Below are 23,877 nucleotides of genomic sequence, written 5' to 3'. Positions count from 1 at the left end.
CTCAACCTTCAGGTATTGTGAATGTGGTACAATGTTTATCATTGTACTGGCTTACAGATACGCTGCACCCTTCCATCTTATAATACATGTGCATAAACAAAACATACACTCAAACAGCAGATTATTTAATACATTACCAAAATAAACTTTTTATAGTGGCAATCATCATTCATTGTTTTGATAAATACTTGTGCAACACATAACTTAATCAGAGAGATATATTACACTACAGTTTGTCAGTGAAGTGTAAACAAACTGAAAAATGAAGTGGGGAGTGGAGGTGATTATTCGCTCATTTGATACGCATGCTATGCATAGGTAATTGTGGGATTTCAGTAATGCAGACTACAAAACAAGCAGTGATGTGTTGCTGCACTTGAGACCATCCTATGCGACCTACTGTGGATTGGTTGACATTTGGAGTACATTTGGCAACTGTTGATTTTGGAATGCGATATAGGTACTGTAAAGACAAATATGAATACCCAATTTCCAAGACATGGAATGGGATTTGTAGATTGTTGCAATGACAATGCTTCATGCATTGAAGTATCTTTCTTCCTTATTCCATTAGTAAAGGTATTTAGAAGAAATGTGAACTGTTCTGCCAACATTCCGAGGCAGTTAAACTAACTTTCAACACTTCCACAAAGATTTTATCAGCATGGTCACAGCAGTTGGACTGACATCTTTTCTTTATCCATTCACAAACCTGAAGACTTCTCTTATTTCTTTTCTTACACAGTGATGTTATGCAGATCAGCATTAAATCTACCGTAATTTGTGCAGCTGCCAAGACTTTCATTTCAGACACTAGTGTGGCAGTCACTAAACTGTAAAACTAAATTGTATCCTGCTGTTACTGTATCCACAATCATACACAAAACTCTTTTCACAAAATGAGTTGCACAACTCAATATAGTTCTGAGAATTAGCCTTCACTTTCTTTGACAACATTTTGGTACTTACTCAGCTGTCTACTAATTTTCTTCTTTCTTATCCATTTTTCCATCTATAGCCCCCCCCCCTCCCCCCTCTCATCCCCTTCCCTCTCTTGTCTGCTCAATAAATTTTTCCTCCCTCCCTCCCTCCACTCACTCACTTACTCACTCACTCCATTTTTGTCTCCCCTCATCCCCACTATATCCTTCCATCCTGGGATCAAGTGCCCTGCCCTTCCTTCCTAACCTTCCCGTCTTCTCTCGCTGAGGAAGAATCTAACAGTACCAAAAGTGAGGAATAGTTTTTTTTAATTGCTGTTAAGTTTGTTTTACCAGTGCTTTTAGTGGTTCTTTTTACGTCATGCATTTTGGTTTTTATTTGTTACATGAAGTAGGAGTTAGTTCACAACTGGAAAATTATTTACGTCAGCGACTCAGTTGTGGTACTTCTCGCAGTTAGTTTGCCCGATGCGCTGTTTTTATATTAAAGAGACACCACCAACACACAATTTGCAGATATACCACTGCTGAATTAATTATTTGTTTTTCTTTTGTGGAAATGCAATGCTGAGGAGATTCTTGCAATTTCCGTTAGGTAGGGATAAAAAAATTTTACTGAAGTCACTTTATTTAAATATGATTGAACACTGGAAAACTGATTACTTTTAACACTTCAAAGGAAGAACCAGTAATCAAGAGAAATCTCCTACATTATTAATTATTTTTATTATTTGTCAAAAATTAGCAAATATTAAGATATTTTTTACAACTTTGGGCCATTATCATTTACAACAATGGCGTTGACCTCCGCACCAATGTTTCCCTATAAAATTTCTATAAATCATTAAAGTCATTCACTTCATGAATATAGGATCTGTTGCGATAAAATATTAGCGACACTTTTAAGTAATATTTTATTACATTTAGTCTAAATATTACATGAAACTTACAGGTTTTCATGCCTCGTCGCAAAATGGCTTCTTACACCACCAAGAAACAAAAGGGAAGTGTACGATCCTGTTTCTAAGGAACAGAGTAACAATAACAATCGTAGATCGTATTAGTTGATTACATAGTCTTCGTGAATTTTCTACGATAATATTTATTACGTTTCGACGTCACTTTTGTTAAATTTGTGAAATTCTTCAATATTATTTTTTCACGTTATGTGGTGTACCGCCACATGCTACTGGAACTTCACCCACTGAATTTAATTACTGACCAGCCATTTTGTCTCCTTATAGTTTCACAGACATAAAGGAAATTCGTTTTAAAAATTTTAAGTGGCCAAAGCTTCAAACTGGTTTGAACTTTCAAAAAGAATGATGTAAATACCATTTTTAGTGAGTTAAATTGTGGAAAGTAGAAGCAAGGGCACATTGCAGATTAAACAAGTGCTTTCCTAAATTCAACAATAAACATTAATTAAAATTAATGTTTACACATATTGTTTTGAAAAAAAAATGTGAATATTACAGTCTAACTATATGAATATGCAGTGAAATTAAAAACTAGCTAGTATTTTAATTATTTCTTGGAAACATAAAGTAGTTTTATATTATTCATTTGTATCAGAATACTGATTAATATTGCAGGCATCTAAAAAACGGAAAGGAGGCATTGCTGAAGATCCACTGCTTATGCCCCCCATCACTAGTTTTGCATCTGAAACCACGCGTGAAAAGGAGTGGGACGGAATCGCAGCTGTGCACCTCGGAGTGCCCTTTGTCACTACCTGGTCGTATGACAAACTCAGAATGGGAGACCACAGGCTAATGCATGAAAGGTTTGTCAGAATGCTTGTTGTCTTCAGTAGATACTATTCCCACCATAAATATGTATGAATCAAGTGGATGTTTATATGTCTACTGAAACCTGTGAGGAGGAGCTATGAAGTAACCATTGATATTTTTATGACAATGTGCTGGCTTGTAATGTCAGTACTAGGATCATCCACAAAGTTGTGAGCAACCCATCGTTATAAATATAATTTTTTTATTATTTAGACACCCCTAGTACATTATCTTAGTCTAAAGACTTTCCTGTTACTTTTCAATATAGTCTTTTTTTTGCACACATTTTCCTCGCAGGTCTGTAAATCTGTAAAATCCCTTGTGGTAAATGTCCATTCCAGCTGCCGGTAAACATCAGTGTACAACTTAATGGGTCTCTCAGTGTTGGTCTCACAACTATTGTTTCACATAATTGAAAAGATGGTAGTTGAAGGATGTCAAGTGGGGACTTTAACTAGTATGTGGGGACTTTAACTAGTATGTGGGGACTTTAACTAGTATGTGGGAAACTTTTCAACCCAAAAGTCCCAATTTTCTGCACAGTGGCAACCCGAGTGAGTCAACACATTATCACACTGCAGAAAAATCTTCTTCCAAAGGCACTTATTTGCATATCATGACATAGCTTCGTGTGTGTCTGGAAGTAGCAGACAGGATCTATGATCTGTTTAGGTTCCAAAAAAATCTACCAGAATGCAATTGTTTGCCCATGACTCTCTCAGCCAATCACACTGTTCTTGCTTTCTATCTTAATGAGAAATCCAGATTGTGCCAGTTTGGCAATTTATCTAGGGTTCATAGTGATCAAACCAGATTTCATCACCTGTTACAGTTAACTAGAAAAATTCATCTGCACTTTTAAAGTTCTGAAGAAGACGTTAGGTGATGACTCTACTCAGAACTTTGTGTGTGTGAGGTCCGTGGGTACAAATATTTTGATAACCAAAGCTTTGAATCATTTGCTACACTGCACTGTGCCCTGTTGCAAATTTAGTTGCAATTTCATTCACAGTAACACATCTGTTTTCCCTATGAACTTGTGAACTCTCTTTGTTGCATATTGTGGGTGCACTTTAAGAACAAAAGCTGCAGGGCTCATCTCCTCATGTGGATGCATCGTTGTTTTTGAAGTGTTTTATCTGTCTCCTAACACTCCTGCCACCCACCCACACCCACACACACACACACACACACACACACACACACACACACACACACACATATCAGTATGCACTATAAAGACAGATGAATTTCAGCAGACGGATGCAATAAACGTGAGCTCAGGTATAATTAAGAATGTTTGACATACACTGTAGGCCACTGAGATTGCAACAGCAGCAAGGGTGGCAAATAATGAAATTTTAATTATTGTGCATGTACAGTAAAATAGGAAGAATCAAACAATGAAAAAATGGAAAATCCAGGATGAAATAATGACAGCATTATTAAAAGAATAAATTGCTAGAGAACATAGTGGGTACATGCGCAACCCCCCCTCCCCCCCAGAGCTCTTATGGTGCTCAGTGTTGTCAGATGCATCATTTCGGCATTTCTCTCTCTGTCACAGTGTCGAGGAAAGCAATTACAACGGTCACGTCAGGTACAGTGAATCGGGAAGTGGTCTTGTTTACAGCAAGGCCAGGATCCACACAGCTAGTACATTAAATTTGGAACATCACACAAAGCGAACTGGAGGAGTTGGCCATGGCTGAACATTGCCTAGAAATTTGAGAAGGCATCAGTTGTGGCTCAGATACCATCATACTGGGATTCTGTTACCAATGAAGAGGCTGTCATAAGAATAAACAGCAGCATTTTAATGGAGACTGGGAGTACACATAGTAGGACACAGGAGCTTGCTTTGGACATCGACCGAAAGGAAAGATGTAGGCTCGACACTCGTATGGACACGAGAGCACCAGTTTCAAATGTGGCACCAGCCCCTTGCGTCATCTGATGTCACTCGGTTTCCTGGCATGGGAGGATGGAGCTTCTAGGAGCTGCTCGACTTACCTTCCGTGCATGTGTCACTGTGGTAGATTTCAGTCACAGCCATTACATCTATGTAAACACAACACCATGCCAGCCCTAGCAGTGATTTTAGCTCCTGATGACGGTCATGGAGACAGTTACCAGAAATGCAAATGTTTTATTACAAGTGATTTGTCATGTCAATTGAGTAGATTAGATTGAAAATGTAAAGACTCCAAGGACACATATACTGCTTATTGTTACAACTGTTTGGGCACCCTTTATTGTGACGTGTGTTTAATTTGATCTAAATATGTTATAATATATCCCTACAATGAACTACTCGTCACATTACTTGTCAGTAAAGTGAATGTATCCTAGTGGGTGTTGCATGTATTTCTGTTAGAAATTAATATTTATCAATATATGTAATAAATATGTTTTCTTTGTATAAAATTCTTGACCAATAATGACTTCCACTCAATCATTTATTGAAACAGTAATACAGTGATTTTTGCTAACCTATGAAAGTAACTTTGTGCAAATATGTGAATAGGAGGAAGAGAGAGATGGTAGCCTTGTGTTGTAACCATATGTAAAAGTTATTTCTACTATTTTATTATCATAGAGAAATAGAAGATAGCATTCCAATAGCAATTTGTTCCAATACTTACATAAATAGCAAAAATCAATAACATTATTCCTATAAAAATGTTTCAATGTTTCATCTTTATATTGTCCTTCACTTTCTGCTTATTTTTCCACAGCCATATTTTCTCAATCTTCAAAACTCCTCCATCGCTTGTTTTCCCCATTCTATCAAGAATGGAAAAATTTGTGCTTGTATCTACTGTAGAGTGTCGATTTTCCCAAAGAGTCGTACTAAATGTGGAGATGTTGTTTTCACATTTGTTTCTGCATTCCTTGTATCTTATAGTATATTTTTATCCTATTTGTACAACGTGGAATGTATCGCAGTGGCCCCATGTACTTTGTATATTTCTGAGGTTTGCCTGTCGTGTGCGTTATCTCCATTCCTAGTATTCTCTGTGCAGAAACTAATTTTTATATCTGTAGATAAAAGCACTAATTTTCCAGTTGTTCACAGTGGTGGAAAAGGATGCTGCATAAGCGTCTTGGAGGAAACAGAAACCTACACACATTTGGCAAAAAATACAAATAACATTATAAATAAACGAATAGAACTCAGAAATAAAAATATATATTGAGAACTTTGATACAATTCTTATTGCAGAAAAAGAATTCAGAACAAAAGATGAGCCTAAATTTTACGTACAATATAAATCAATTTTCATTAAATAAAAATTTCAAAGCAGATTATATCTCCGATATGCATATCGATACGATCCTCACAATCCAACAGATTCAGGAAAAATGCTGCGAGGAGAAGGCCCCATTGTTATGGTTTTTGACAGTCAGCAGGAAGATAGTGTGTCATCCAAAACTCTTGTACATGATTGGGACTTTTCATGATGCTGTGATATGTGGAGGAAGCATGTTGTATAATTTTCTTATGCAAAGAGGAGTTTGTCAACGCTATATACTAGCCATCACCCTGTTTGTTATATTCTTCTCATTACTTTTCAAAGTTGCTTTTGGCAAAACAAACCTGGATGTCCATCTACATACCAGGGTTGACGAGAAACTTTACATCACTGCATTTGTCAGATCCAAGAACTGTAGTGAGGACTTATTTGTAAGTTACCTTTTGTTCACTGATGATGCAACGTTCATAGCACATACTCAAGACTACCTTCAAAGGCTTGTGGACAAATTTGCCAGTGCATACAAACTCTTCTCCATGTCTGGTAAGGTAAGAAGGTAAAGAAGACTGTAGTTATGGCACTAGGCGACACAGCTACACGTGCCGTAAGATTAGATGGCTCCATGTTGAATGTATTTGATAAATTCTGTTCTCTTGGTTCACGAGTGTCAGATTCTTCTCCAGATAATAAAGTAAACACAAGAGCTAGCAAAGCGACAAACACTTTCAGAATGCTCCACACAAGAGCATTTGGAAAAAGTCTTATGGTGACCACAAAAATGCTCATCTATCAAGCATGCATGCTGAACACCCTCTTGTATGGCAATGAGACCTGGACATTGTATGCCAGACAATAACGTAAGTTCAACATCTTGTATCCGCAGTGCCTATAAAACATTCTAGGTGTAACACGAAGGGACCAGGTGTCAAATGAGATGGTCCCGAATGCTGCGGATCTACCAAGCATAACTGCCACACTCGAGGAATGTTGCCTGTGGTGGACACTTACATTGTATGGACCACTCGCGTCTTCACTGACATGCATTGCTAAGTGAGATAGCATATGCCAGGAGGTCCCCAGGAAGACTTGCTATGTGCTTAAAGGATTGTGCCAAGCAGGGTATGAGTGCACGTAACATTGGCTGTGACAAATGGGAGGAGCTTGCTGAAGACCACAGTAGATGGTGGAAACTCATCAAAGATTGCAGCAAGTTCTGAATGGCGCCTGGCTCAACAATTTACTTGCACAACAAGTGTATAGGCAAGTGCCTCTGACAAACCCATATTTTGGCGTGGTATACACTTGCCCAAACTGTGGGCGCCAAGTGGGTTCTCGCGTTATACTCTTGAGTATCCAATGAAAGGGTGATTCTACCCTGATCTTTTTTTAGTAAATATAGGTCATTGATTGATTTAGGTGATCCGTCTTAAAAATTGTGTATTTGCACCTATATAAAAGCACCCTTGATATACTATCATTACAATACAGTTCATACAATTTGTAGTTGCCGAACAGCAACAGAAGAAATTATCGTGTAACTGAGGTGGTATGTGGGAACCAGCTAGGTGGATGTAGAAAACTACCTAAAAACACATCCTGGCTGGCTGGCACACCGACTCCCTACATTAAACCAGGAGGCTGGTTTGATGTGTGGCTGCCACACTTCTCCGAGTCCCTGAAGTTACAATCCTGGCAGATAGTAAGATGTACAACCATTCCAAAGTCACTTTCTTGTGCTATTACTGTCAGAGTGGAAATGTTTTTTCCAAAACTGATCAAAACCCACACTAATTAAATAAATTTTAAATGCAAATATTTTAACAAACAATATAATGATTTGTACCAGAAAAATGTATTTATCTATTATTGGTTATGTAAAAAACTTAACAGGCAACCTTTGTGTTACCTGACAGTTTGTTTTGTTAGCTTATTTAGTTAATAATTTTTATACTGATAGTCAGTTATGTAATTTTACTCATAGACAAATAGGTATGCAGATCTGTTTACAATTGTGTTCTAGGTTTAACACTTTCAAGGGTGACCGATCTCTCTCTAATTCCTATGCGACGTGCGTGTGCATCACTCGCTGTGGCAACTTTGCAGTGCTCGGGATGAGTTCTGGCCACGTGGATCGTTTCAACATCCAGTCGGGTATCCACAGGGACACGTACGGAAGTCCTACTGCTCACACAGGGGCCGTGAGGGGCGTCGCTACTGACACCCTCAACCAAGTTACTGTCACTGTGGGTGCAGATAGCGTGCTTCGGTTTTGGCGGTTTAAGTGTAAAGGTGTGGTCTCATAATGTAAAACCCATACTAAAGCCGTAAGTTAAAAATTTATTTGATTGTGTGTTAACCTTATTTTAGAATTTTATTGGTACAGTAACTTTGTTTACTTCTATCTGTTGCAATAAATTGCTAGCACTCCTGAATAGGTTAAGTTTGCACTATCCATCAGTGTTGGCAGACCTTAAATGTTACCCACATGCTTGACTCACATTATTAGAACCCTCAAAATGTGTTTATTTTTACACTTGCTAATATAAAGTTCTATGAATATTTGTCATATGCTTCTGTCACATCGGAGGAAAGTAAGGATGACAGCAGCTGTAGATGATGTAAAAATGGTGATCGTGAAACTTGTTTATCCTGCATATTTCCACACCCTAATGGGTTATGGTACCATCTTTTTAGAAAATTTGACATACACAGAAATGTGTTTTAAGAATGAAGTTTGCTATTTGAAACTGAATGTTCTGTCATTTAATAACTTGATTTCTTGACAACTGTTTCACTGTATATATTTGCTTATTACTGTCCTATGTCATTTCTAGTATTTCTTTTTTTCTTAAAATATGGTACAAAGTGCGAATATAATACCACAGGTAGGGACAATATTCACATAAACTTCTAGGTTTTAACGTTATTACAACAGTGAGTCGGATATAAGGATACTAATTGAAGAAACCACCAGAACAAGTTAAATGCCTTGTTAGTAATGTAGTGAAGTTAGAGAACAAGCAATTTTCTATTTACAACTCCTCCTTTATTGGTTTGTATATTCACTGACATCCATGAAACTACATTCCACTTATTAACACTATGTTGTTGTTGTTGTTGTTGTTGTTGTTGTTGTTGTCTTCAGTCCTGAGACTGGTTTGATGCAGCTCTCCATGCTACTCTATCCTGTGCAAGCTTCTTCATCTCCCAGTACCTACTGCAACCTACATCCTTCTGAATCTGCTTAGTGTATTCATCTCTTGGTCTCCCTCTACAATTTTTACCCTCCACGCTGCCCTCCAATGCTAAATTTGTGATCCCTTGATGCCTCAGAACATGTCCTACCAATCGATCCCTTCTTCTAGTCAAGTTGTGCCACAAACTTCTCTTCTCCCCCATCCTATTCAATACCTCCTCATTAGTTACGTGATCTACCCATCTAATCTTCAGCATTCTTCTGTAGCACCACATTTCGAAAGCTTCTATTCTCTTCTCGTCCAAACTAGTTATCGTCCATGTTTCACTTCCATACATGGCTACACTCCAAACAAATACTTTCAGAAACGACTTCCTGACACTTAAATCTATACTGGATGTTAACAAATTTCTCTTCTTCAGGAACGCTTTTCTTGCCATTGCCAGTCTACATTTTATATCCTCTCTACTTCGACCATCATCAGTTATTTTACTTCCTAAATAGCAAAACTCCTTTACTACTTTAAGTGTCTCATTTCCTAATCTAATTCCCTCAGCATCACTCGATTTAATTTGACTACATTCCATTATCCTCGTTTTGCTTTTGTTGATGTTCATCTTATATCCTCTTTTCAAGACACTTTCCATTCCGTTCAACTGCTCTTCCAAGTCCTTTGCTGTCTCTGACAGAATTACAATGTCATCAGCGAACCTCAAAGTTTTTACTTCTTCTCCATGAATTTTAATACCTACTCCAAATTTTTCTTTTGTTTCGTTTACTGCTTGCTCAATATACAGATTGAATAACATCGTGGAGAGGCTACAACCCTGTCTCACTCCTTTCCCAACCACTGCTTCCCTTTAATGCCCCTCGACTCTAATAACTGCCATCTGGTTTCTGTACCAATTGTAAATAGCCTTTCGCTCCCTGTATTTTACCCCTGCCAGCTTTAGAATTGGAAAGAGAGTATTCCAGTCAACATTGTCAAAAGCTTTCTCTAAGTCTACAAATGCTAGAAATGTAGGTTTGCCTTTTCTTAATCTTTCTTCTAAGATAAGTCGTAAGGTCAGTATTGCCTCACGTGTTCCAACATTTCTACGGAATCCAAACTGCTCCTCCCCGAGATCCGCATCTACCAGTTTTTCCATTTGTCTGTAAAGAATTCGCGTTAGTATTTTGCAGCTGTGACTTATTAAACTGATAGTTCGGTAATTTTCACATCTGTCAGCGCCTGCTTTCTTTGGGATTGGAATTATTATATTCTTCTTGAAGTCTGAGGGTGTTTCACCTGTCTCATACATCTTGCTCACCAGCTGGTAGAGTTTTGTCATGACTGGCTCTCCCAAGGCCGTCAGTAGTTCTAATGGAATGTTGTCTACTCCGGGGGCCTTGTTTCGACTCAGGTCTTTCAGTGCTCTGTCAAACTCTTCACGCAGTATCTTACCTCCCATTTCGTCTTCATCTACATCCTCTTCCATTTCCATAATATTGTCCTCAAGTACATCGCCCTTGTATAAACCTTCTATATACTCCTTCCACCTTTCTGCCTTCCCTTCTTTGCTTAGAACTGGGTTGCCATCTGAGCTCTTGATGTTCATACAAGTGGTTCTCTTCTCTCCAAAGGTCTCTTTAATTTTCCTGTAGGCAGTATCTATCTTACCCCTAGTGAGATAAGCTTCTACATCCTTACATTTGTCCTCTAGCCATCCCTGCTTAGCCATTTTGCACTTCCTGTCGATCTCATTTTTGAGACGTTTGTATTCCTTTTTGCCTGCTTCATTTACTGCCTTTTTATATTTTCTCCTTTCATCAATTAAATTCAATATTTCTTCTGTTACCCATGGATTTATAGCAGCCCTCGTCTTTTTACCTACTTTATCCTCTGCTGCCTTCACTACTTCATCCCTCAGAGCTACCCATTCTTCTTCTACTGTATTTCTTTCCCCCATTGCTGTCAATTGTTCCCTTATGCTCTCCTTGAAACTCTGTACAACCTCTGGTTCTTTCAGCTTATCCAGATCCCATGTCCTTAAATTCCCACCTTTTTGCAGTTTCTTCAGTTTTAACCTACAGGTCATAACCAATAGATTGTGGTCAGAGTCCACATCTGCCCCTGGAAATGTCCTACAGTTTAAAACCTGATTCCTAAATCTCTGTCTTACCATTATATAATCTATCTGATACCTTTTAGTATCTCCAGGATTCTTCCATGTATACAACCTTCTTTTATGATTCTTGAACCAAGTGTTAGCTATGATTAAGTTATGCTCTGTGCAAAATTCTACCAGGTGGCTTCCTCTTTCATTTCTTAGCCCCAATCCATAATCACCTACTATGTTTCTTTCTCTCCCTTTTCCTACTGACGAATTCCAGTCACCCATGACTATTAAATTTTCGTCTCCCTTCACTACGTGAATAATTTCTTTTCTCTCTTCATACATTTCATTAATTTCTTCATCTGCAGAGCTAGTTGGCATATAAACTTGTACTACTGTAGTAGGCATTGGATTTGTGTCTATCTTGGCCACAATAATGCATTCACTATGCTGTTTGTAGTAGCTTACCCGCACTCCTATTTTTTTATTGATTATTAAACCTACTCCTGCATTATCCCTATTTGATTTTGTATTTAAAACCCTATAGTCAACTGACCAAAAGTCTTGTTCCTCCTGCCACCGAACTTCACTAATTCCCACTATATCCAACTTTAACCTATCCATTTCCCTTTTTAAATTTTCTAACCTACCTGCCCGATTAAGGGATCTGACATTCCACGCTCCGATCCGTAGAACGCCAGTTTTCTTTCTCCTGATAACGATGCAAAAAAAATGGATTGCTACTTACCATAAAGAAGACATGTTAAGTAGCAGCCAGACACAGTGAAAAATCAGTTACACATTTAGCTGTCGGTCAAAGCCTTCTTCAAAAAAGAAAATGCGCACACATCCACACAAGCAAGCACACCTCATGCACACATGACCGCTATCTCCGGCAGCTCGGACCTTAATGCAACTGTGACATTAAACAAAAGTAGCGATCTGTAAAGGGACAGGGTAGGGGGAAAATATGAGGGCTTGCTGAAGAGTAATACCTCCAAACTTTTTATGTGAAAACTCTTAAAGCTTTTTAAACAAAAGAAACGTTGTTAACATTCAAAATCTGTACTCTTCGTGTCTGCATATTTGCAGCCTTTGCAACTAGAAGGCTCATAATTGTAGCTTGTAACCTGGCGGTATGTAACGTCACTATGTCTGTGTGTGGATAACAGCATACTGAAATAAAGTTTCGAGTATGAAGTGTTTGTTCCATCATGGAGCACCCTCTCCTTCAGCATGAAAATGCCAGGCCACACACGAGTGCTGCAACATCTACAGCAGTCTGATGCATTGGGTTCACTGTCATCGACCCCCCCCCCCCTCCCCCCCAAGGTAGTCCCGACTTGACCCCATCCGATTTTCATCCATTTCCAAAACTTAACAAACATGTTTGAGGACTTCACTTTATTAGTGATGAAACAGTGCAAGCAGAGGCAAGGTTGTGGCTCTGTCAAATAAGTTAAACATCCTAAAGTGATGGTATCAACAAAGTGTTCTCCTATTGAGAGAAACATGTTAGTCACCAGTGTGACTATGTTGAGAAGTAAATATGTGGGCATCAGTAGTGATGTAGGATGTTAATGAAGTTCATTTTATATAAAAATATCTAAGAGTTTTTACATAAAAATATGGAGGCAGTACTTTTTAACATACCCTCGTACAAACAAAGGAAAACCTAGGATGGAATGAGAACAATATGAGTTAGAATTTGTTTGCTACTCACTATCTAGAGGAGGCACCAGTGGTCAATTAGCGGGCAGGTACACTTAAATGGGATGTGTATTGGATTTCAGAAGAGATGTGGGGTGGGGAATTATAGCAGGGTAGGAGCAGGGTGTTGGGGTATGCTGAGCATGGGTTTGTTTATAAGTTGAGGCAGGGAAAGGACAGTGCAAGTAAGCATGATGGGAGGATTGGGGGAGGCATGTGGGAGTGGGTGGGCCATGTGGGGATACTGAATAGCAAAGAATGAGGCCAGATGGGTTACAGTAGCAAAGGATACGCTGGAGGGTCAGTTTCTACCTGCACTATTCAGAAAAGCTGCTGTTGATGGCAAGAAGCCTGATGGCAATGTTTGTGACAGGACTAGGCAGTAGTGAGGGTATGTATGTGCAGGTCTTGCACCTGCGTCTTTATGATGGATATGAGGCAATGAGGGGTGGAATGGGGATGGACAAGACTGTTGTATGGGGTGGGGAGGGGGGGGGGGGAGGTCGGGGGGAAGGGGATAGATTGGGATCAGTGGACTGTGGACTGCCACTGTGAGAGGGTTGGAGAGGATATTGCTCATTTCATGCCATGATGAGCGATAGTTGCAGCCGTTGTGGAGAAAGTGATTTAGTTGCTCCAGTCCTATGTGGTACTAAGTCACAATGGGGGCATTCTTTTGCAGGTAGTCAGTGGGCATGGGAGATCTGTTTCTGGACAAGATGTGGAGGATAAATTCAGTTTGCGAAGGTTACTGTAAAATACGTTACTTACACTAATGTAATGTTAGTTCTCCAGAATAACACATTAAAGTAATTTATATATGGTAATTTATTTCAGTGTGTTATACATGTTGGTACAGTGACAAAACCCACATAATGGTCATGTTTTTTCCATTTACAAATAGACTTTATATCTGGTACATATGTGCCTAGACCTACTATAGTTGTATGAAACTCTTTATTAGGACGAAGCAAAATGATGCAGTGGTTAGTACACTGGATTCACATTTGGGAAGACAGTGGTTCAAATGTCTCTCGGGCCATTCAGATTTAGATTTTCGGAGATTTCCGTAAATTGCTCTGGGCAAATACTGGGAGCGTTCCTTAGAAAGGGCACAGCCAATTTTCTTCCCCATCCCTGAAGCAATTTGAGATTTTGCTCCCTCTCCTCTGACCTCAGAGGATGTTAAATACTACTCTTCCTGCCTACCTTCATATTAGAAATGCTGACTCATTGCTTTTCCATTCCAGTAATGTGTTGAACATAACATACTTCAGTCATAACAATTTTTATTGTGCTATAGTTTGATAATGCTCACAGAGGCATAGTTAATTTCTAAATACTAAAATAAAGTGTTTATTTGAAAAGAAAAGAAAATAAGTACACAGGAAAATAACTTCTTTTAAGAAATTTTCTGGTCTCCGAGGGATTTTACTGAAGATGAATGTGTTGCTATCAGGTACAAAGCCACTGTCGAAAGTGGACCTGGACGAGCGGCCACTGTTCCTACGGACACATCACGAGTCGTCTCTGGTCGCCATTGCCCTGGAAGACTTTTCAGTGTCGGTGGCAGACACAGAGAGTCGCACAGTGGTGCGGAAGCTGGCCGGACATCCCGGTGCGCAGATCACAGACGCGACTTTCAGTCCCGACTCGCGGTGGTTGGTTACTGCTGGCACAGACTGCCGTATCCGCACGTGGGACCTTCCTTCGGGAAGACTTGTTGATTCTTTTCAGGTAAGGATGTGTGTGTCGTATGCACTGCACAAAATCTGGACTCCAAACTAAAAATAATGTATTAGGAAAAATAAACAAATGTGAGACAATCTTTTTAAATAAGTATCATTTTTGTGTCAGACAAGGGCAGGTACTTTTTTTAAAAACAATTTTATTATTAGAAAAAGTATATAAATTCGTCTAGTTTTTAACATAATTTCTACAAAAGAACAAAGAATGGTCTTCTCAGTTACAGTCTCTTAAAAATCTGTTGAACCATTTCACTGTCTTTGGTGATCTTAAATTTTTCCTTTTTTGATTTTTCTGCAACATAAATCTCTCATGTTTTGCCCCCAGTGTCAATTCAGCTTAAAAATGAGACATCTTATTTACTGAGCTTCATGAGAATGTTTAGGGGAAACAAGTAGTCTGTTTTCTGTACGAATTTCATAAGAACACATCGTGAAACTTAAGGAAAGTCACTAGATAACACAGCAACTTTCTGCAGCAAGTGATTAGTGAAGACAGATGGTCACCCACTTAAGATTTTATCATGAATTTTAGTACAGCTGCCTTGAAATGTTCTAACCCATTTTCTTATAATTCTATCATCCTTTGTGTATTTTTTTGTATAAACTTCATTGACGTACCAATGAGAAGCTATATACAACAATCGCACATACATCTGTGGGCATTGTTGAGGTTCTGTAGCAACATGATCCACCTTGTATGAGCTTGGGCAAGTTAACCAGGTACTGACCAAATTACTGCTGACGTAGGTGGTGTTCACATTGCTGCTGTGTGAATTGCTGCTATTGGGTGGGGGGAGACACAAGGTGTGGCACATTAACAGGAAGAGAAAAGATGGAAGAGCGGAACCGATAATTGAAAATATAAGGGAGCCACTGTCACCAGTGGCAAAATTCCTTTGATTACAGGTATGAGAAGTCTTTTTTTTTTCTTCTTTAATTTTTGGTTATACTTCTCATTCAGACAGAATGTTTTAAAACAGATCCAGATAAATAAAGGGTCCCACACAAAAGAAAATTGTTTGAATGTTCTTAGCATTATGCCCCAATATATAGAGGACTAAAGGAAAAAGTTAGTGAACTCCTTATCTGTTTATATGATCCATAATATGAAAAGGAAGTTGATGTCTTATCTGAGGCCCATGTGTAAGGAGCAATCAGAAAGTTCCTGTTTAGGGGCGTTGCTGCAGCGTATATGCAGTGTAACATGACTCTGATGCAGGCAATGTAGGTACAGTATAACCCCACTTTTATGTTCCTGGAATTAATGTGCCGTATCTCCAGCTGATGCCAAGCTCTATTTGGCTTGGTGCCTGATGGGAGTAGCTAGGTTTGCTCGAATAAAGATACCATGAGCAAGCACAACAATTTACAAACTGTCTCTACTGCACATATGCAGTTGTTGTGATTGTCGTGACACCTTTGTCAGACTATATTTAGCGTGTGCCATCCTTCTGCAACTTGAAGCACTAGTTGACACCTTCACTCACTTTGCGTTGCTGAGATGTTTTTGGTTTAAACACAGTGCAAATTACATATTTTTTCATGGTGAGCAAAATGTGTGTCACGAATTTATTCTCACTATCAAGTGCAGTACTCAAATATGTATTTTTTTGTAATGTTGCACAAAAAATGTGAGTGATAGTTTGCGTTTGTGTGGTTTTCTGCATAACTGAGGAAGTAAAGTACCTGATAACCTCAAAAAGGCGACTACAGTGCAAGAGAGATGCAGAACAAAACAAATGAAAACACCACACAAAATACTTATGTAAATATTTGCACTTGAAAACCTGAAAAAATTATGGAAAACTGTCACGCTAAGTGTGAAAAAAATTTGTAACTGGTGCAGTGTTCCATTGTTTAAATAATGAATGAGAGCTTCAGGTTTTCCAAAAATGTCAATTATGATGTATGAAATTGAGTCACACACTTCTACTTTCAAGACAGCTGCCAATTCCAGTTGCATCAACAGTTTTTATTAGTTAGTAAACCATTATTAGGTGGTAAACAAGTCCCTGACTAGTGTTTTGATGCCTATTATCTACATATATCATACACCAAGTGGGAAAATGCCGTATACAAACAGTGAAACGTATGCGAGGCATTATTTGGCATTCGTGTCATTCCTATGTGCTTGCAGTAAATGTGAAAACGTGAACTATAGTGATCTTCTGAGCAAGTGTGTCGAAACAGGACCAAGGTGCTGTCATTCTTTTCTTGACCACCGAAGGACAAACACTAGTAGACATTGATCGGAGAGTGAAGAATTTGTATGGCGCAGCATGTCTGTCGAAAACTACTGTTGTGGACAAGGGGTGCTGCTGCTTCATGATAACGCACACCCCATATTTCAAATGTAACGCAGAAGTTTCATCAACTCAAGTGGGAGACACTCAAGTTCCCACCCCGTGGTGTTGGTCTACTACAACATTTTGGTTACAATTCATAATATTGTAATGGAAATATTTCATAATTTCCTGTGGCATATTTATGTATGACGCACAGATCCACTTTATAATAAGATTAGACAGATGGTTGTATTCTGTCATGGTTACAGTTGTTCTACACTGCACTGACGTGTGCATATTTCTCATTTAAACCATTATACGACTTGAGATACTCCTTTTGGCTTGGTGTCATGTTTTCGTGCTATAGACATAGTGTTTACGCCTTGTATTCACAGATAAGGCTGTTCTCTCAAAGATGTATTTACAAATATATTCACAAACAACACATTTCTTCCAAAGATGTATGAATATGTCTCAGTTCTGCATCTTTTGGATTCTGCTACATAGACTTTCAACCTATGCTGTTCATCTTTGGCCACCAGTCAGCCAGTAACTTCCATAGTATATTTTCAGACCATGCTCACTTCACATGTAAGTACTGTATTGATGTTTATTCTGTGGCTAGTTTTTCTATGGCTGAAAGGCATGTTTGCTACCTGTCTGTCATACATTTTGGTGATTTTGCACTTATCTACATTCTTGGACTCTCAGTTCAGTGGACCTTGATTATGACTTCACTTAACAAATTCTAATTGTACTCAATATGTAAGTAGGATTTGTTTGATAAATTTTAATCTGACGTTGGCATGGCATACTTATGTTAAATTTTGATCCTTCTCACTTTCTATGCACGTGCAAAAAAAAAAAGTCATTGTTTTACTTTATAATGGCTTTAGGTCAAAATCATGATAGTAATATAAAGTAACAATACCAGAGAAGGAAAGTTGCTACTCACCATATAGCGGAGATGCTGAGTCGCGATAGGCACTACAAAAAGATTCACCACACAGTTACAGCTTTCGACCGTTAAGGCCTTTGTCAGCAGTACACACACACACACACACACACACACACACACACACACACACACACACACACACACACACCGCGCGCGCGCAAACGCAACTTGCACACAAGTCTGCAGTCTCAGAGAGCTGTAACTACACTGTGAGTAGCAGCACCAGTGCATGATGGGAGTGGCGACTGGGTGGGGGTAAGGAGGAGGCTGGGGCAGGGAGGGGGAGGGATAGTATTGTGGGAGTGGTGGACAGTGAAGTGTTGCACACTTCTCTGGTATTGTTATATTCCATCCTGGATTTTCCATTGTTTAATATAAAGAAAATAAGTTTGTACAGTCAAATGGTGGAAATATCATTCAGACATTATTACATGACTGTGGCCCAAAAATATGAAAAGATTGCTATATTCATATCTTTTGCACATAAGAAATAAATCACTGGGCATATTTCACACTCAGTGGGATGTTTAGTTTAGTGAGAAATGGTAAATAAGCATGAGCAAAGGTAAATGTGAACAAATGCTTCTATTATGCTGTTTATGGGTAGCCAATGCATGCAAGTTCACAGGTTCTCAAAGTGCACATCAGAGGGGAGAGAGAGAGAGAGAGAGAGAGAGAGAGAGAGAGAGAGAGAGAGAGAGAGATGTATTTATAGAAGTACACTAGACTCTCGCTAATCTGGCCCTCAGTAGCCTGGCCTCTTGGCAATCCAGTGCACATCCAAAAATACATGCACAATGAATTACCGTGCACAACAATTCTTAGTTAAACAATGCTTTATTTACTGTAGTTGCACTTGTAGCTTTCTTTACAGTTCGGATTCATGTCTTCTAAAAGGAAACACATCACGCTAGACTTCAAGAAAAAACTCAAAATTTTAGATAAGTTAAATCGAGGTTCTTCACAGAAAGCCACTGTTGCTGAGTTCAGTGTTGTATGTGCAACTATGTATGACATCAAAAAGAAAGATGATGTTATTCGACAGTACTCAACACAAATGGGTAGTAAGTTGGGAAAATGGAATGTTATGCGAAAGAGTGAGAATGAAGAACTGGATGTAGATATTTATAGATGGTTCATACAACAACGCAGTAAAGGAATTCCAGTCAGTGGCCCAATTATAAAGGAAAAAACAGCTGCATTTAACAAACAACTTGGCGGTAGTAACTTGTTTGCAGCTAGTGAAAGATGGCTATCAAACTGGAAAAAAATGACATGACATTCGGCAGTTGATAGTCACCGGGGAAAGTCGCTCAGCAAATGATAAGGATATTGATGAGTTTGTAAGCAAGATATGGGCGATAATAGAAGAAGATGATTTAAATGCTGATGTCTTGTATAATGCTGATGAAACAGGACTCTTTTTACAAGATGCTTCCTTCAAAAACATTAGCTGCCAAGAACGAGAAGGGTGCTCGTGGTTACAAGCAACAGAAACATCGTGTAACATTAATGGCATGTTGTAATGCAAATGTGAGTCATAAACTACTACAATTGGTGATTGGAAAATCCCAACATCCACGTTGTTTTCAACACGCTGACATAAATACTCTACCAGTGCCGTATTGTGCTGAGAAGAAAGTGTGGCTGGACAGACAAATATTCTCTCGGTGGTTCCATGAAATGTTTGTACCAGCTGCAAGAAAAGAGCTAAAGAAGAAAAAGTTTCCACTGAAAGCTATCCTTATAATTGACAATGCTCCCAGTCATTCTTCAGACGTTTCTCTAAAGTCCGATGGTATACAAGCACTCTTAATCACACCCAATGTGCAAGCCGTAATTCAGCCCATGGACCAGGTAATTTTGGAGTCAATTAAACATTATTATCACCATTCACCTCTCATCTCCTTGCTGCACGAAAGTGAAAACGACTCTATGAAGACTATGCTATGGACCAGGTAATTTTGGAGTCAATTAAACATTATTATCACCATTCACCTCTCATCTCCTTGGTGCACGAAAGTGAAAATGACTCTATGAAGACTATGCTGAAGGCGTGGAAAGCAATTAACATGCATGATGTTTTCCAGACAGCTGAAGCATGGGATAAAGTGGAGAGCGCTACCATAATGAAGAGCTGGAGAAAATTATGACCATCCATTGATGCATAGTTGTATCCAGTAGTGAGTGACAGTGATGAGCCAGTCAATTCGGAATTATCAATGACAGTACTTTGTACACTGATATATTTCACAACCTTCCAGGAGGAGAAGAAATTGATGATGAAGATGTTACTAGATGTCTGAATGAGGGAAACTGTGATACGGACCAAACTCTTAACTAATGAAGAAATAATCAAAAGCACGCAAGAAAGTAATGATGAAAGTGATGAGGAAGAGGAAACAGGAGGAGAGAGCATGAAGATTTCTCACACTGCTGAAGCTGCCGACGTCTTCCTGGAGTACATTATGCAACAGTCAGATACATGCAGTACCGATGTAATGCTTGTAAAGTGGTTGCGTGATAAAGCATGCCATCATCACATATCATCATTGCAACAGTTAAAAATTAGGTACATGTTTCATAGTGAGTGATATGACTGTATAATTATGTACATTATATTGTACACTCAAGGACTAAGTTTTCTTTGAAAATTAATGCATTTTTAGATTTAGTAAAGTATATGTTTTAAAATTGTATCCTTTGGTTTAATAAAGTACACTACACTATATCCCCTGTGTTTTCAAAATAAAAAAATAAATAAATGAATAAAATAAATTTCAGACACTCAATAATCCAGCACTTCCACTAATCCGACATCCATATGTTCTAGGAATGGCCGAATTAGCGAGAGTCTAGTGTATAGAGTGAATGGGGTATTGTCTTGCACACAATTGAAGTATTTCATCATTTGTGTTTAGTATGCTTGTAAGAAAATTACAAATGTGTATTCATTGCTTTTCTTTCCTCTCCCAGACTGATTCAGCGTGCACATCTATCAGCTTCTCAGCTGTCGGCGACCTGCTGGCGACGACACACGTGGATTACATGGGTGTGTTTCTGTGGGCGAATAGAGCCCTCTTCAAGCACATCGCACTGCATCCTCTTGATCCACTGGAGGACAGTGAGGCAGAGGCACTCATCACATTGCCAGTTTCTGCCCCAGACGAAGGTGCAAATATCGGCGCTGAAGATCTCGATGCACCTAACGAAGATGAGGATGGAGATGACATGGAGAGGCCGCAGTCTCCAGCTCAGATATCAGAGGGCTTGGCCACTCTGTCTGGGGTTGCAGCTGTGCGCTGGCAGAATTTGCTTATGCTTGATGTGGTATGTGTCTTAAAAAGTTGTTGTTTTGTTGTTGTTCTCTTCCATCCCAAGACTGGTTTTATGCAGCCTCCGCAATAGTAATGTTTCTGTATCTCTGCATAGCTACTGCAATCTACAAAGGCTGATCAATGAAGTCTGAGACTGATTCCCCCACCCCCCACCCATCACAGATGTTTATTACTCCATTCTTTGTTTATGTGACCTTTTTAAAAGTACTGCCCTCCGACTTGAATGCACTTTTTATAGCATCTCTGCCAGTCCTGGAACATATGTCCCACGCCCATTTGTGAGGTTCTTGAGAATCGACTAACTTTTCTTGAGCACTGCTTCAGAATATTCAAATTAAATGCCCCAAAGCTTTGCTTTTAGTGACTAGAATAAGAAAAAATCACAGGGTACAAGATCAGGCTTATAAAGGAGGTGTGGTACATAGGTAATGTTGAAATGAGCCAGAAACTGCAAGACTTGATTCACTACGTGAGGCCACAGATTGTCATGATGAAATTGCCACCTAGTATGAGAAAGTTCTGGTTGTTTCCTTGCAGTGTGCTTCCTTAGTTTAGCCAATACTAACGTGTGCTGGTGGAACAGTAGTGTGAGGGGGACTGCGTGCTGATAGATCATTCCACGACAATCAAAACATGTGATCACAATCACTTTCCCTGCAGCTTTTACGATTTTTGGTCTTGGAGAACTGGGCGATTTCCACACTGTGCTGGCTTCTTTTCCTTGAGGATTGTAGTGATGTAGTCATTACTAATCACCGGTGATAATCGATTCTAGAAATGCATCTTCTCCATCAGCAAAGAGATGGAGCCTCTCGTGGCTCGTCTCCATTTGCACAGCCTTTTGTTCAGGAGTCAACAGACATGGCACCCTACAGGCACAAACAAAGGGCACATGGAGGTGATCACGTATGATTGTAGACACTGCCATATGAAATTCTCAACACTTCACAGAGGCTACGTAAAGTTATCTACCAGTCCTCATGGACAATCACAGTAGCTGTGTTGATATTGAATTCAGTGACAGTACGAGCCAAAACACCAGGCTGACGTTGCTTTATACAGACAAATTGGCCTTCGTTGAAGTTCCTGAACTACCCAAACACTGTTGCACGGGGTAGTGCAGCCTCACTGTATGCTTGTTGCAGCTTTTTGTAAGTGTCAGTGGCTGTATGGTTTAAATGAACACAGTTGTACTGCTCCTCTTGCAACACTGCCATAGTTTGGTGTGTGAAATGCAAAGAGCATCTTTAAAAAAAAAAAAGGCGGCTTACTACTAACCTACCAATATGAGAGTGCTGTCACCTAAGTGTATTATAAGTAAAAAAACTGCTCTTTTCAAATATTCATGCCACAGATAGGTAACCATTATGGAAGCTACAGGAAGAAATCTGTCTCAGTATTTGTTGATCAGACCTCGTACATCCATTTGGACCTGTTCACTGTATTTAAGCCTTGGTCCCACTTCACATCACTGTTTTTACCCTCACCTTTCTCTCCATCACCTAATTGACTATTTCTTGACGCCTGAGGCTGTCTGTATCTTATGAACTGAACCCTTTTCTTACTCGAGTTGTAGTATACATTTCTTTTCTCCCAAATTGATTTAGTGGCATCTCATTAGTTACCAAATCTGCCCAAGTAATTTTCAACGTTCTCCTGTAGTACCAGTTCACTTCTTGCCCAAATACTTCAGTGTCCATATTTCGTTTCCATACAAGAATACATATCAGACAAGTGCCTCCAATTCACAGTTGCTACCTGTCGGTACTTCTAAGTACCGTCTCGTTTGATCCCACATCCCAGACTGGCGGGTACATTTAAGTAGATATTTATCGTGGAAACACTTCACTGCCTTCTACGTCTTATTTGCTAGTCAAAGTGTTAGTTTGCTTAGTTGTTGGTGATAGCTGCAGGTTTGCTTTGTAGAGACTGTTTTTATTTTATTTACTGTCACACAGTTGTTAGCAATTTTTGTGTTTACTAGCAAAGGTACAATGAAGGTTAGGTCCTCTTTTCTTCTCGTGCAGCTCTTTTGTTAAATCTGTGCTTTTTATGTATGAAATAAGCAGAAAACCACGTGGTACTGTAGAGTACCTTCTGGCCATATGTGCATTTTTTGTTTACTGCCACACAGGTGTGGTTTATCACCTACGTTAATATTCTTTGCTGTATTTTACTAGCTTTGTCAACCTAGATGCAGAAGACTTTTGGTCTTAGCACAGTTGTCATTATTGTAAGTGTTATATCACAGAGAAGTACCACTTTTTGGGCATTGGTAATACTAATAGTTGATAGAATTGTTGGAGCTCTTCTAAAAGATTTGCCAGATGATAATGATGTTATGGCAGTAGGGAATGAAGCAGACAATGATACTGATTCAAATGATGCTAATAATCTGGCAGATATAGATTTGGACAATATTTTTGAAAAAGTTTTAAGTTCTGATGCAATTTTTTGAGGAGTTTTAATAGAATGTGTACCAATGGAATTTGAAATCAGTTTACCTGAAACTGTAGAGCAGTTCGAAAAGCAAGGGATGAACGACTGCTTACACG

The 23,877-nt window shown here is 39.0% G+C and overlaps 1 protein-coding gene across 1 annotated transcript in view; it reads left to right on the top strand.

Annotated features, from left to right (window-relative positions):
• The window catches only part of LOC126292284 (WD repeat-containing protein 36), a 96,276-nt gene that overhangs the window by 51,157 nt on the left and 21,242 nt on the right, over positions 1–23,877 (top strand). The window contains exons 7-10 of the mRNA XM_049986200.1: positions 2,537–2,727; positions 8,012–8,280; positions 14,453–14,730; positions 20,961–21,314. Of these exons, the coding sequence (XP_049842157.1) occupies positions 2,537–2,727; positions 8,012–8,280; positions 14,453–14,730; positions 20,961–21,314 (1,092 nt within the window). The remainder of the gene's footprint in view (positions 1–2,536; positions 2,728–8,011; positions 8,281–14,452; positions 14,731–20,960; positions 21,315–23,877) is intronic.

This window comes from Schistocerca gregaria, chromosome 9, assembly GCF_023897955.1.
Source record: "Schistocerca gregaria isolate iqSchGreg1 chromosome 9, iqSchGreg1.2, whole genome shotgun sequence".
Taxonomy (NCBI): Eukaryota; Metazoa; Arthropoda; class Insecta; order Orthoptera; family Acrididae; genus Schistocerca; species Schistocerca gregaria.
This window is presented reverse-complemented; position numbering and strand designations above follow the sequence as displayed.